The following is a 14,147-nucleotide window of genomic DNA, read 5'->3' as shown; positions in this document are numbered from 1 at the left end:
CTCCTTTACAGTTTACTCCAGCAGGTGGATTTTTGAAAGCTTCAACTCATGAAACTGAACCAGGACTGGACTTTTCTCTGATTCTTTGTGAGCCTTTACTTCCCTAGTTTTTTCCACAACTGAACAAGGTTTAATTCCTACAGTAAATTCCTTTATTTCTTAACACTCATAGTGGAACTGATACACCAAGGTTGTAATCTATGACAAAATTCATACATAAATTTCTTCTAATGCTAAGTCCAAGGCAGTACACATTTCTTCAAAAGCAGAAAATTGCAAGTTAGTTTAATTTTCTTTTTAATGTTTATTTATTTTTGAGAGAGAGAGAGAGAGAGAGCACGAGCAGGGGGAGGGGCAGAGAGACAGAAGGAAACACAGAATTTGAAGCAGCTCCAGGCTCTGAACTGTCAGAACAGAGCCTGGTGCAGGACTTGAACCCATGGACCGTGAGGACCAGGAGATCATGACCTGAGCTGAAGTCAGACACTTAACCGACTGAACCACCCAGGAGCCCAGGATTAATCCTTTAAAGGTTTTAAGATTTTACCAATAATGACATATATTTTTCATTCATCCATCATACATACATGAATACAAATCCAAGTTTAATCCCAAAATTATCTCTTATAATGACTTCTTTATGTCAGGGTTAATAATTTTCTTTGAAATAGTAAAATATTTAAGCAAATATTCCAGAAGTTTCATGATCCAGGTATAACAACAGATGTGAAGAAACTATGAAATCCTAGAATTTTAAAGTGAGAGCACAGTCAAAAGTTCACCAAACAGGATAAACTCTGGTCACAGAGAAGGTGAGAACCATTTGTGGTTGCCTGAAATAAATTCGATCAATGTTCATTTGAGATTCTCACAGAAGTCACCTGATGGTATTGGTTTAAAAAATGAGCAAAATAAATCTAACATACATTTACAAGGTACTCCTGGAGGCACAGCTTTGCAAGCACAAATGGTATATGTTACAGCTTTTTTAAAGATCAATTTTAAAAAGCAATAGAGTAGGGGGAAGAGTTAAGATGGCAGAGCAACATGGAGTCCTGAGCTTGTCTCATCCCTGAAACACAGCTAGATCTGCACGAAACCATTTTGAACACATAAAGAAATTGATCTGAGGAGCAACACAATGATCTGCATTAACTTGAGCCACAGAACTCAGCAGGTACGTGGTGTGGAGAGGTGAACAGGGGAGAGAAAAGCCGTGGAGGGTAGGGAGCCATTTTCATAGAGGGAGGACAGAGAGAAAAAGGAAGGGGAAGAGAACTGCACATCCGGATCGTGCAAGAAAAGCACTCCCCCTCAAAGCAACTGGAGAAAGAGAAAGAGTGAAAACAGTTGCACGGAACTGAACAAGAAATCTGTTCCCCAAAACCATTGACAGCGAGAAAGGAGAGGGTTTCAGTACCACCAGGATTCTATAAACAGTGGAGCACAGAGTCCGAAGTTTCAGAGCTTAGTGCCCGATAGTGTTCTGGTGAGGAAGTAGGTCAAATCCCCAGGAGCAGGCAGCACAGTATGAGGGGTCTGTGTGCTACATTGGGAGAAGTGGTTTCCCTGCTTGGAACGCATTTGGTAGAGACCATATGGCCTCCCCACAGGCAAAGGTCCCAGCAGACCCCAGAAAGCAGCCACATTTACTGGTTCGGGAACAAAGACACCACAGTTCAGCAAAACCTGGTGCCAGATGTGTGTTGTGATTTGCCGTAATCTCTGAACCTCTGCCACTGCACAATCACACAAACATTTTCTGGGGCAAACTAGCACCCAGCCATTGCTCAGCAAGACCCTCCCCAAGAGAGCTGGCATGGGTCTCTGAAGTATGGGGTTTGCTTGTTTTTTTTAATTTTTTTTTTAAGTTTATTCATTTTTTTAAAATTTTTTAAAAATGTTTATTTATTTTTGAGACAGAGTGAGACAAAGTGAGACTGGGGGAGGGGCAGAGAGAGAGGGAGAAACAGGATTGGAAACAGGCTCCAGGATCTGATGTGTCAGCACAGAGCCTGACGCAGGGCTCGAGCCCACAGACTGCAAGATCATGACCTGAGCCGAAGTCGGATGCTCAACCGACTGAGCCACCCAGGCGCCCCAAGTTTATTCATTTTTGAGAGAGAGAGACAGAGTGTGAGCAGGGAAGGGGCAGAGAGAGAGGGAGACACAGAATCTGAAGCAGGCTCCAGGCTCTGAGCTGTCAGCACAGAGCCCAATGCAGGGCTCAAACTCATGAACCAGGAGATCATGACCTGAGCTGAAGTCAGACGCTTAACCGACTGAGTCACCTAGGTGCCCCTGAAGTGTGGGGTTTTCAAACAACACCATCTGAGATAAAATTCTGGAAGGAAGTGCTGCCTGGCAGACAGACAGCTTGGACACAGGCAGGATACAGGCAGGGAGTGGATGGAGGGCTGAGACAAAGGAGCTTGATCGTAGGTCGGTGAGAGTATGAAGTTTCTGCGCCAGACTACGGAGCTGGGTGAAGCCATTCATTTCCACATCTCCCATGAATGCATGCATGCACATTGATCCACCCCAGTAAGCTAAACAGCGCCACCTAATGGAGAACAGAGCCATTACACCAAGCCCTGCCCAACTGCACCCTCCAAGCACATCCCACAGGAATACCAGCACAAGTCACTCTGTCTGCTTAGTGTTCAAACTATAGAGTGCTTCATAGTTTGAGTTCTAGGGGAAACTGGACGTAACTTCATTCGAGTTTCATTGTTTTCTGGCTCATTTATTTGTTCATTTTCTTTGCTTCTGTTTTTGCTTAAATTGTTTTCTTTTATCTTTCTTTTTTTTTCCTTTCTTGGATACAGAATAGGAAAAATTTATTTTTTACTTTATTTTTTATTTCTTTACTTCTTTATTCTATTTTATTTTGTTTATTTTATTTTTTCTATTTTATTATATAATTTTTTTAAGTTTTAAATTTTTTCCTACCTTTCCCTTATTTCTCTATCAAGCTTCTTTCAACAAGCAGACCAAAACATACCTAGAATCTAGCTTCCTTTATTTGATTTTTTGTTTTGTTTTTAATTTTTATTTTTAATGTTATTAATTTTTTTCTTCCTCCAAAATGACAAACAAAGGAATTCACCCCAAAAGAAGAATAGGAAAAAATGAAAGCCAGGGACTTAACACAGATATAAGTAAGATGTCTGAACCAGAATTTAGAAACACGATAATAAGAATACCAGGTGGACTTGAAAAAGGCATAGAAGACACCAGAGAACCCCTTTTTGCAGAGATAAAAGAAATAAAATTTAGGCTGAAATTAAAAATGCTATAACCAAGATGCAATCTCAAACGCATGCCATGACAGCAAGGATGGACAAAGCAGACCAGCGAGTCAGCAATATAGAAGATAAAATTATGGAGAATAACAAAGCAGAAAAAAAGAGGGAAATAAAGGCAAAAGATCATGATACAAGACTTAGAGAACTCAGAGTCTTATTAAAAAGGAATAACATCTGAATCATAGAAGTCCCAGAATATGAAGAGAGAGAAAAAGGCGCAGAAGGTTTATGTGAGCAAATTTTAGTGGAAAACTTTACTAATCTGGGGAATGGCACAGATATCAAAATCCAAGAATTACAGAGAACCCCATTAGATTCAACAGAAACTGACCATCACCAAGGCATACCATAGTAAAATTCACAAAATACACAGAAAAGGAAAAAATTATGAAAGCAGCAAAGGAAAAAAGTCCTTAACCTATAATGGAAGACAGATCAGGTTCACAGTAGACCTATCCACAGAACTTGGCAGGCCAGAAAGGAGTGGCAGGATATATTCAATGTGCTGAATCAGAAAAATACATAGCCAAGAATTCTTTATCCAACAAGGCTGTCATTCAAAATAGAAGGAAAGACAGTTTCCCAAACAAAAACTAAACCAGCTCTGCAAGAAATTTTAAGGAGGATACTTAAATTCTTAAATTCTTTGAGCAGAGAAAAGACAAAACAAAAATAAAAAGACCAAAAGCAACAAAGAATAGAAAGGACCAGAGAACATCACCAGAAACACCAATTCAACAGGCAACATGGTGCTAAATTCATATCCTTCAGTACCCACTCTAAATGTCAATGGACTAAACGCTCCAATCAAAAGACACAGGGTGTATCAGCATGTATAAGAAAATAAGACCCATCTACATGCTGCTTACAAGAGACTCATTTTAGACCTCATATAAAGGCCATATGCAAAAGACCCACAGCTAATATCCTCCTCAATGGGGAAAAATTGAGAACTTTCTCCCTAAGGTCAGGAACATGACAGGGATGTCCACTCTCTCCACTGTTATTCAACATAGGATTTAAAGTCCTAGCCTCAGCAATCAGACAACAGAAAGAAATAAAAGGCATCCAAATCAGCAAGGAGGAAGTCAAACCTTCACTCTTTGTAGACGACATGATACTCCTATGTGGAAAACCCAAAAGACTCTACCAAAAAACTGCTAGAACTGATACATGAATTCAGCAAAGCCGCAGGATATAAAATCAATGTACAGAAATTGGTCGCATTTCTATACACCAATAATGAAGCAGCAGAAAGAGAAATCAAGGAATTGATCTCATTTACAATTGCACCAAACCATAAAATACCTAATAATAAACCTAACCAAAGAAGTGAAAAATCTATACACTGAAAACTATAGAAGGCTTATGAAAAAAAAAACCTTTTTGAAGATGACACAAAAAAATGGAAAAACGTTCCATGCTCTTGGATTGGAAAAACAAATATTGTTAAAATGTCGATACTACCCAAAGAAATCTACATATCCAATGCAATCCTAACAAAATAACACAGCATTCTTCACAGAAGGCTAGAACAAACAATTCCAAAATTTGTATGGAATCAGAAAAGGCCCCGAATAGTCAAAGTAATGTTGAAAGAAAATCCAAAGCTGGAGGCATCACATTTCTGGCCTTCAAGATGTATTACAAAGCTGTAATCATCAAGACAATATGGTACTGGCAAAAAAAAACAAGTACACAGAAAAATGGAACAGAATAGAGAACCCAGAAATGGACCCACAAACATATGGCCAACTAATCTTTGACAAAGCAGGAAAGAATATCCAATGGAATAAAGACAGTCTCTTCAGCAAGTGGTGCTGGGAAAACTGGACAGCAACATGCAGAAGAATGAACCTGGACCACTTTCTTACACCATACATAAAAAATAAACTCAAAATGGATCAAAGACCTAAACGTAAGACAGAAAGCCATCAAAATTCTGGAGAAGAAAACAGGCCACAATCTCTCTGACCTCAGCTGCAACAACTTCTTATTTGACATATTTCCAGAACCAAGGGAAACAAAAGCAAAAATGAACTATTGGAACCTCATCAAGATAAAAAGCTACTGCACAGCAAAGGAAATAACCAGCAAAACTAAAAGGCAACCAATGGAATGGGAGAAGATGTTTGCAAATGATATATCAGATAAAAGGTTAGTATCCAAAATCTATAAAGAACTTATCAAACTCAACAGCCAAAAAACAAATAATCTAGTGAAGAAATGGGCAGAAGACATGAATAGACATTTTTCCAAAGAAGACATCCAGATGGCTAACAGACACAAGGAAAGATGCTCAACATCACTCATCATCTGGGAAATACAAATCAAAACCACAAGGAGATACCAACTCACACCCATCATGATGAATGGCTAAAATTAACAACTCAGACAAGAGATGTTGGCAAGGATGCAGACAGAGGGGAACCCTTTTGCACTGGTGCTGGGAATGCAAACTGGTGTAGCCCCTCTGGAAAACAGTATGGAGGTTCCTCAAAAAATTAAAAATAGAACTATCCTATGACCCAGCAGTTGTACTACTAGGTATTTATCCAAAGAATACAAAAATGCTAATTCTAAGTGGCACATGAACCCCATGTTTATAGCAATACTATCAACAATAGCCAAAGTATGGAAAGAGCCCAAACGTCCATCGACTGATGAATGGATAAAAAAGATGTGGTGTGTGTCTGTATATGTATGTGTATGTGTGTGTGTGTGTGTGTGCGCGCGCGTGTGTGTGTGTATGTGCGTATATATATACATGATGGAACATATATATATATATATATATATGATGGAATAATACTTGGCAATCAAAAAGAATGAAATCTTGCCATTTACAATATGGATGGAACTGAAGTGTATTATACTAAATAAGTCAGTCAGAGAAAGACAAATATCATAAGATTTACTCATATGTGGAATTTAAGAAACAAAACAGATGAACAGGGGAAGGGAAACAAAAATAATATAAAAACAGGGAGGGTGACAAACCATAAGAGACTCTTAAATACAGAGAACAAACTGGGGGTTACTGACAGGGTGTCAGGTGGAGGGATGAACTAAATGGGCGATGGACATTAAGGAGGGCACTTGTTGGGAGGAACACTGAGTGTTATATGTAAGTGATGAATCACAAAATTCTATTACTGAAATCATTATTACAGTATATGTAACTAACTTGGATTTAAATTTTAAAAATTAATTAATTAAAAATCAATATAGTAAACAGCTTATAAAGATAATGACCACATATCAAAATCAATTTAAAAAAATACTTTTCTCATGTAAGAGGCATTTATACCTTAGGATGAAATGCCCAATGAAAGTATCATACATGGAATCAAACAATTTAGGTCAAAGAAGACTAATGTGTTCTAGAGAAAAAGGTTCTAGTGGTGACAAAGACGTCGATGACAAAGATGCTGAATGTTCAAAGAAAGAGTAAAAAAAGAAAAAAGTACTTTAAAATTATTTCACATAAAATGTAGTTAGATTGTGAATGTTCAAAGAACTGAGAAGTAAAAAAGAAAAAAATTCATTTAATTACTTCACATAGTATATGGTTGTAAATGTATGGTGTAAATAAACTAAATTATATATAACTATAAAATTGACTTATTTCATAAACATCTCTCAAAACTTTTAGGACCAAGTTGATCAAAAGCTTTGTATTACACCCTTTCCTTGGAAGAATGAGAAGAGCTTTGCATTTTGAAGTCAGGCATACATAATATTTGACTAAGTTTTCTTCAACACACTCAATAAGTGGCTATTGGTCTGAGCCGGTTTCTAAAACCATAGTATAATACTATAAAATTAAACAGTCATTATAAACAGTTATTGAGTATTGCAATGGATATCGACCCTTTTAATTTAAAAAAAAAAATCACTATATACTTAGGGAATGGCTTGGTGCACAGAAAAAGCACCTAAATGGGAATCAGGAAACAGATTCTGGTCCAGTATTGTCAGTAAGTAGCAGTGTAAGTCATTTATCAGCAAGTCATTTATCATATAAATCCCTCCTAATTCATTATAAAAAAAAAATGGATATTAGTTCTAGGGCTCATTTCTAGAATCAAAGTTCTGTAATTTCAAAGACATGAAAGAAAATGGCCCCTGATTAAGGGGCCATAAAAATACTCATGATATTTAAAATGCTATACCTTGGGGTGGTTGGGGGGCTCAGTCAGCTGGTGAGTCAGGCCCAAGTCAGCCTCTGCGCTGACAACTCAGAGCCTGGAGCCTGCTTTGGATTCTGTGTCTCCCTCTCTCTCTCTCTGCCCCTTCTCCACTCATACTCTGTGTCTCTGTCTCTCAAAAACAAACATTAAAAAATACAAGAAAATTGTTTTGAAAAATCACTATATAACCTTGAGAAAAAAATATTTTGTGTGTGTACTTTTTATCTGCATATAGGTGACACAAAGCTTCACATTAGTTTCAGCTATATGACATAGTATAGCTATAGTATCTCTACATGCTATGCTATGCTCACAAGTGTAACTACCATCTGTCACCACATAATGCTATTACAGTATCAATGACTATATTCCTGATGCTAAGTCTAAAAATAATAGTTTTGAAGGACTCTATCTACAAAAAATTATTCTTCATACAGATATATACAAATTGAAGATTGCATTAAATTAAACCATAAGGGACCTGAGTTAGAAGTTAAAATATCTTTAACATTAGGGAGTGTCAAACATCAGGAAAATCCTGACGGAAGTTTGTAAAATTCATGAGTATATTTATTAAAGGATAGAACCTTAATAAGGATATCTAGAATAAGTGTAGTCCGACCTGAAGGTGTATAGCCAGCCACAGATTCCTCGAATTTTTAATTCCACAGTATTATTTGACATTAAGCGTTTGCATAATAATTAAGGCTATCAGAACTTTCTTATGGTACAATGGGAAAAATAAAGTAGACTAAGTAGAAAATAGAAGCATATAAATTATTTCATAGCTGTCTCCTTTGGACAATGACACTAAAAAGATTAAGATGAAATTTTAAAATTCCCAAACCTATCATTTTTAACTAAAAACCTCAAAATTCCTGTGAAATAATATACTATAACAGAGCAGAAAAATAGCAATGGAGATATCCCAGAATCGTATGTTCAAGTTATTTTTCCCTGAAAGAACCCTAAGAACATTAAAATTTTAAAAAGGAACAAAATTTTGTTCATATACCAAACTTTAAAGTGTTTTTCCTTATGCCAATCAATACTAGGCATTTACCTTTTCATAAAGAAACAAAAGAAACAAAATTACATTTTGTCATCTTAATAATGAGGTTGGGGAAGTCAATTGAGTAAAATTAACAACACTTTAATATTTTACCTGGGGAAAGAAAATGAAACTATATATTTCCCAATATGCCCTTAGTCTAGATGATGCAATACTACATGTTTTAACACGCATGCAGAAACAATTATTTCCTATGTTAATCTTATGTAATGTAAATTATCCTAATCTTACTAGTATTAAGGTAATAGTGTTAATTACATCTTTATATTTTATATCATTTGAAAACTCAGATTGTTTACATACACCTCCATAGAGGAATAAACCATGTACCACCTAGGGTTTAATGTACTTACAATTCCTTGTGTTTGTCTTCAGCCAAGATTTGGTCATTTGGTTTAAGAGAATACCTGTAACACAGAAACAAAAAAATACATCATATAAACATATAAGTACCTTTGCCTCATGGACATCTGACTGTGGTATCAACATACAATGAGTTAACTCCTATCAAATAAGCACTACTACACTGTTACAGTCCTCTGTCTTCATTGATAAAACATTGAAAAATACCTAAATTCTTTGTTGTTCTATTAGTCACTGCCACAGACACCATCCAAAGAACTGAAGTAGGATCAACCTGACCTTTGACAACACAAGGTATCTTCAATATTCTTCTGTAGTGAATAATCTGCAATGTTACATGCCTCTAGTAGTTCAAAATTCAAGAAATTACTACAATAAGTATTTAGAAGTTCACAAAACAATAAGCAGTTATTCATTCATTAAATATACAGTAAACATCTATGCACCAGACTATGTCCTAGGTGGCATGACACAGGAGGAAAAATAAGTTGTTATTTATTAGCTTAATGGCCATAGGCAATCATTTCTTTAAGTCTCACTTTCCCTGTCTATAAAACAGAAGTTGAGATAAATATTAGAACATTTATCTTTCAAATTACCATATAATTTGTACTGCTAAAGGTAACTGTTTCTGAGGAGTATACAGAAAAAAATAAACATTGGATGGCAATTCCCAGGTCTTCAATTCCCACTTGTGTTCAATTCTTTCCTAAAACTAAGCTGCCTGACAATGGGTCAGGGGTTTAAGTGGAAAGGTCATGCATGTAGAGTCTCCTTTCTTGCCTCCCCTTTCACAAGTCCCTTTACCCACTTTATGAAAAGAATGGCAAACCTCTCACACATCCTAAATAGAACTGTACTACATTGGCTGGGGTATAAAAACCTCTGAAGTGCTAAACAAGAAATGGTTCATAATATTTTTATCTTCAAAGCCTCTGTAAGTAAAGTACCATAAACTGCCCACAGGAATTCCTGTTTTATACATTATTTCTGTAAAGAATGAAGCCACAAATTATCAATGGGGAACTATCTGTCGTAGGATGTTCTATTTTCAGGTATATTATAGAATAGGGCACAAGTTGATTACAGTTTTCTTTAAAAAGTTTATCTTTTTGGGCGCTTGGGTGGCTCAGTCAGTTAAGCATCCAACTTAGGCTCAGGTCATGATCTCACGACTTGTGGGTTCGAGCCCCGCACTGGGCTCTGTGCTGACAGCTTGGAGCCTGGAGCCTCCTTCGGATTCTGTGTCTTTCTTTCGCTCCGCCCCTCCCCCACTCATTCCCCCCATCCCCCGTGCGCGCGCTCGCTCTCTCTCTCTCTCTCTCTCTCTCTCTCTCACATACACACACACACACACACAAGAATAAATAAACATTAAAATAAATTAAAAAAAAAAAAAACAAGAGTCAACTTACTTCTTCCAAGCAATAATTTTAAACAAGGTTCCTTGCCTTCCATTTATCTACTGAGGATTAACTATCAGAACATGGTTGTCACAGAAACAAAAATCAAATCATTTATTTGAACTGAAAACTGAAGCCAGACTTTTTCTATCATGAAAGCAAATCTGATTTGTTTGACAATGAAGAACAGTTTTACCAATCGTTCCACGGCAGACAGTGGCCTTCAACTGAATGAATGATTTTGACTAAAACATGTTTAAAGCACTCAATAAAAACATTCTATTAAAAAAAAAAATCCTTTTGGGGCACCTAGGTGTCTCAGTCGGTTGAGTATCCAACTTCGGCTCAGGTCATGACCTTGCGATTTGTGGGTTCAAGCCCCATGTCAGGCTCTGTGCTGACAGCTCAGAGCCTGGAACCTGCTTCAGATTCTGTGTCTCCCTCTCTCTCTGCCCGCCACCCCCCCCCCCCCACTCACACTCTCTCTCCTTCAAAAATAAACATTAAAAAAAATTTTTTTAATCCTTTTGACATAGGTATATTGAAATTAACAATATTTAACTTTCCACAGCATGTCCTAAACTGTTTAGGTAAACATACACCTATAAGTAAAACACTAATAGATATGATTACTAGCTATTTAAGAAGACGTACCAAAGTCTTTTTTGGTGCATTTCCCAGAACTGCATGTCTCTAGTGACTCTAACAACTGGAAGTCAGGTGGTTTCTAATTCTTTGCTTTCAAAATAACTGAAGGACCTAATCAAATTATCAGCTGATAGACAAATAAAAATAATTTTTGATGACAGACCATTTGATGACAGAGATGCTCACACAATTAAGTGATGCTGGTGAAACAAAGCTCTGTCTACTTCCATCCAATTAATTATGTGAACACATTTCTCAGCACTTCTACCTGTCAGGAAGCAAAAGTTCCTCATTTCCTTCTCAGGTGGCAAGAACCTGTGTGCCCTTGAAGGTCCTTCTAGCCAGACTAAGAATCAAATTGACAGATTAACAGAAGAAAATCAACTTTAATAGGTATATGTACGGGGAATCCACACAGACATGGAAATTCCAAAGTCAGTCAGACAAAATGAGGTATACCTGTCATTCTGAACTAAGGAGAGGGAGTAAGGGTCTGGGATTTCAAGGAAAGGAATGTACTTCAAAGGGTGATAAGAGATGTTTGGTAATTAGATGTGTGCCCTACCATATAGATGGGTCACTTAGATAAAATTTATCTCTGTTAATAACCCTTATTCTTGGAAAGACTCTCAGTGTAGATTCTTCCATGTGGTTAGGGAAGGAAACTACTTCCTCTTGAGCCCACAGGGGCTTAAGTGTCTTCAGCTCAAAATAATCCACACGCCAAAGTGGCACATTCTGAGGGGGGCCTATCCTGAACCTCTTCACATCTCTAAAAGAAAAAAGGAAAAAAAAATTGATGCTGAACATTGTCTAACTGCAGCAATGAGCATTATTTATCCAAGAAAGGCTTAACTAAAAGAAAAAAATTAGATTAGCTTCATCCACCTCATTAAAAGATGCATTTCCGGGGAGCCTGGGTGGCGCAGTCGGTTAAGCGTGCGACTTTAGCCAGGTCACGATCTCACGGTCCGTGAGTTTGAGCCCCACGTCAGGCTCTGGGCTGATGGCTCAGAGCCTGGAGCTTGTTTCCGATTCTGTGTCTCCCTCTCTCTCTGCCCCTCCCCCGTTCATGCTCTGTCTCTCTCTGTCCCAAAAATAAATAAACGTTGAAAAAAAAAAAAATTAAAAAAAAAAAAAAAAAAAAGATGCATTTCCGGGGAGCCTGGGTGGCGCAGTCGGTTAAGCGTCCGACTTCAGCCAGGTCACGATCTCACGGTCCGTGAGTTTGAGCCCCGCGTCAGGCTCTGGGCTGATGGCTCAGAGCCTGGAGCCTGTTTCCGATTCTGTGTCTCCCTCTCTCTCTGCCCCTCCCCCGTTTATGCTCTGTCTCTCTCTGTCCCAAAAATAAATAAATGTTGAAGGAAAAAATTTTTAAAAGATGCATTTCCAATACGATTTTTTCTTGTTTAATAATTACTCAACATTTTAATACATTTACGTTATTTTACTAACTATATGTTAATTACAATTTAATGAATAGATTTTTTTTAAGTTTTTTAATTTATTTTTTGAGAAGGAGTGTACACATGCACGTGAGCAGGAGAGGGGCACAGAGAGAAGGAGAGAGGGACTCCCAAGCAGGCTCCGCAACGTCAGCATGGGGACCAACACAGGGCTCCATCTCATAAATGGCAAGATCACAACCTGAGCAGAAATCAAGAGTAGGACGCTTAACCAATTCAATCACTCAGGAGCCCCCTAGGAGATATCTTTAAATTCAATTTATAGGCATATATTTGTGGCAGAGACCTGATAGGGTGATTAATATGCACAAAAGACTTTAATGTATAAAAATATATTACCTTCCTAATATATGCATATTACATAAAAATATAATTCATGCACAAAAACACATTACATAAGGATAAAATCTGGCAGGAAAAAGTATAATTCAAATATAAATTTAAATAGAGAAAGGAATATAAAATTTTTCAATGTTAAGAAAAGAGTTTGGGGCCACCTGGGTGGCTCTGTCCGTTAAGCGGCCAACTACAGCTCAGGTCATGATGTCACAGTTTGTGAGTTTGAGCCCCACATCAGGCTCTGTGCTGACAGCTCAGAGGAGCCTGCTTTGGATTCTGTGTCTCCCTCTTCCTCTGCCCCTCTCCCACTCACTCTCTGTCTCTTTCTGTCTCTCAAAAGCTGAATAAATGTTTAAAAAAAATAATAAAAGAGCTTGTTTGTGTCCTTTTATAAATGAATGATGGTAAAAAAATTTTTTTAAATAAATGGATTATGGTAGGTATCAAAGCCGTATGGTATTTAGAGTCCACTAAGAGTGATTTATCAGTTTTATTTAGCATTATAAATCATAAATATTATCTTAGTGAGTAAGGAAACTTATTAATGTTTATTAAAATATTTTTATGAAAGTTAAAAAGTTTGAAACTAGTGGATTTGATGATATCTATGTCTCAACAAAGTGTTTTGTACATAGATAACAGCAAATCAATTAATGTTATTTTCCTTCTCCAGCTGGCTAGTGATAGAGAATAACAAATATTTTTTGCACTTAAGGACTTCACAATGCAGTAAATGAGTTAAGAATAAAAATAAATGTGGTGTGATAAGGTTATGATAAAGCTATGTACAGTGTTCAAACAAAACAGTAGAAAGTCTCCTTCCTAAAAGAGTCAAAAAAAGGGAGAGCTATCTGTTTTCTCTTCCTTCCCCATTTCATCTCTCTTCTCTGTTCCTTTCCTATTAAAAAACAAAACAAAACAAAAAAACCTTCTCTTCTAAAGTCTCAGGATAAGAATTTAAAGGAAATGGTGGAGGCCAGAAAAAAAAAAAAAAATGGAGTCCAAATAGGCAAGAAGCAGGCAAGGAAGGATAGACCTGATTTTGATTATATCAGCAAACAGGAAATTTTACTCTCTCAATGGACTGAGTACATCTCCAGATCCTCAAGAATAAATGTACAAGATTCATTTTGAACTATTCTCCAAGCAAATTAGTTCTCTAATTCCAAACAAACTTCAAAGTAGTTACTCTTCCCGAATCATTTCTTTCTCTCATCTGATTTCCTTCTGCCCCAAACCAGGTAACTTTTATCATATCTCAAAAGCCTTAATTTTTCAGCTTCAGCATGGAGCCCAGCATGGGGCTCGATCTCATGACTGTGAGATCATGACCTAAGCCAAAATCAAAAGTCAGA

At 37.1% G+C, this 14,147-nt stretch overlaps 1 protein-coding gene across 5 annotated transcripts in view; it reads right to left on the bottom strand.

Moving 5' to 3' along the window:
• The window catches only part of ADK (adenosine kinase), a 524,109-nt gene that overhangs the window by 454,943 nt on the left and 55,019 nt on the right, over window positions 1-14,147 (bottom strand). For all 5 annotated transcript variants that reach the window (XM_025917987.2, XM_086680037.1, XM_086680040.1 and 2 more), the window contains one exon: window positions 8,927-8,980. In XM_025917987.2, the coding sequence (XP_025773772.1) occupies window positions 8,927-8,980 (54 nt within the window). The remainder of the gene's footprint in view (window positions 1-8,926; window positions 8,981-14,147) is intronic.

The sequence above is a fragment of the Puma concolor genome, chromosome D2 (assembly GCF_028749965.1).
Source record: "Puma concolor isolate L17-30 chromosome D2, mPumCon1.1.hap2, whole genome shotgun sequence".
Taxonomy (NCBI): Eukaryota; Metazoa; Chordata; class Mammalia; order Carnivora; family Felidae; genus Puma; species Puma concolor.
The sequence above is the reverse complement of the archived record's forward strand: the minus strand, read 5'-3'. Positions and strand labels throughout refer to the sequence as shown.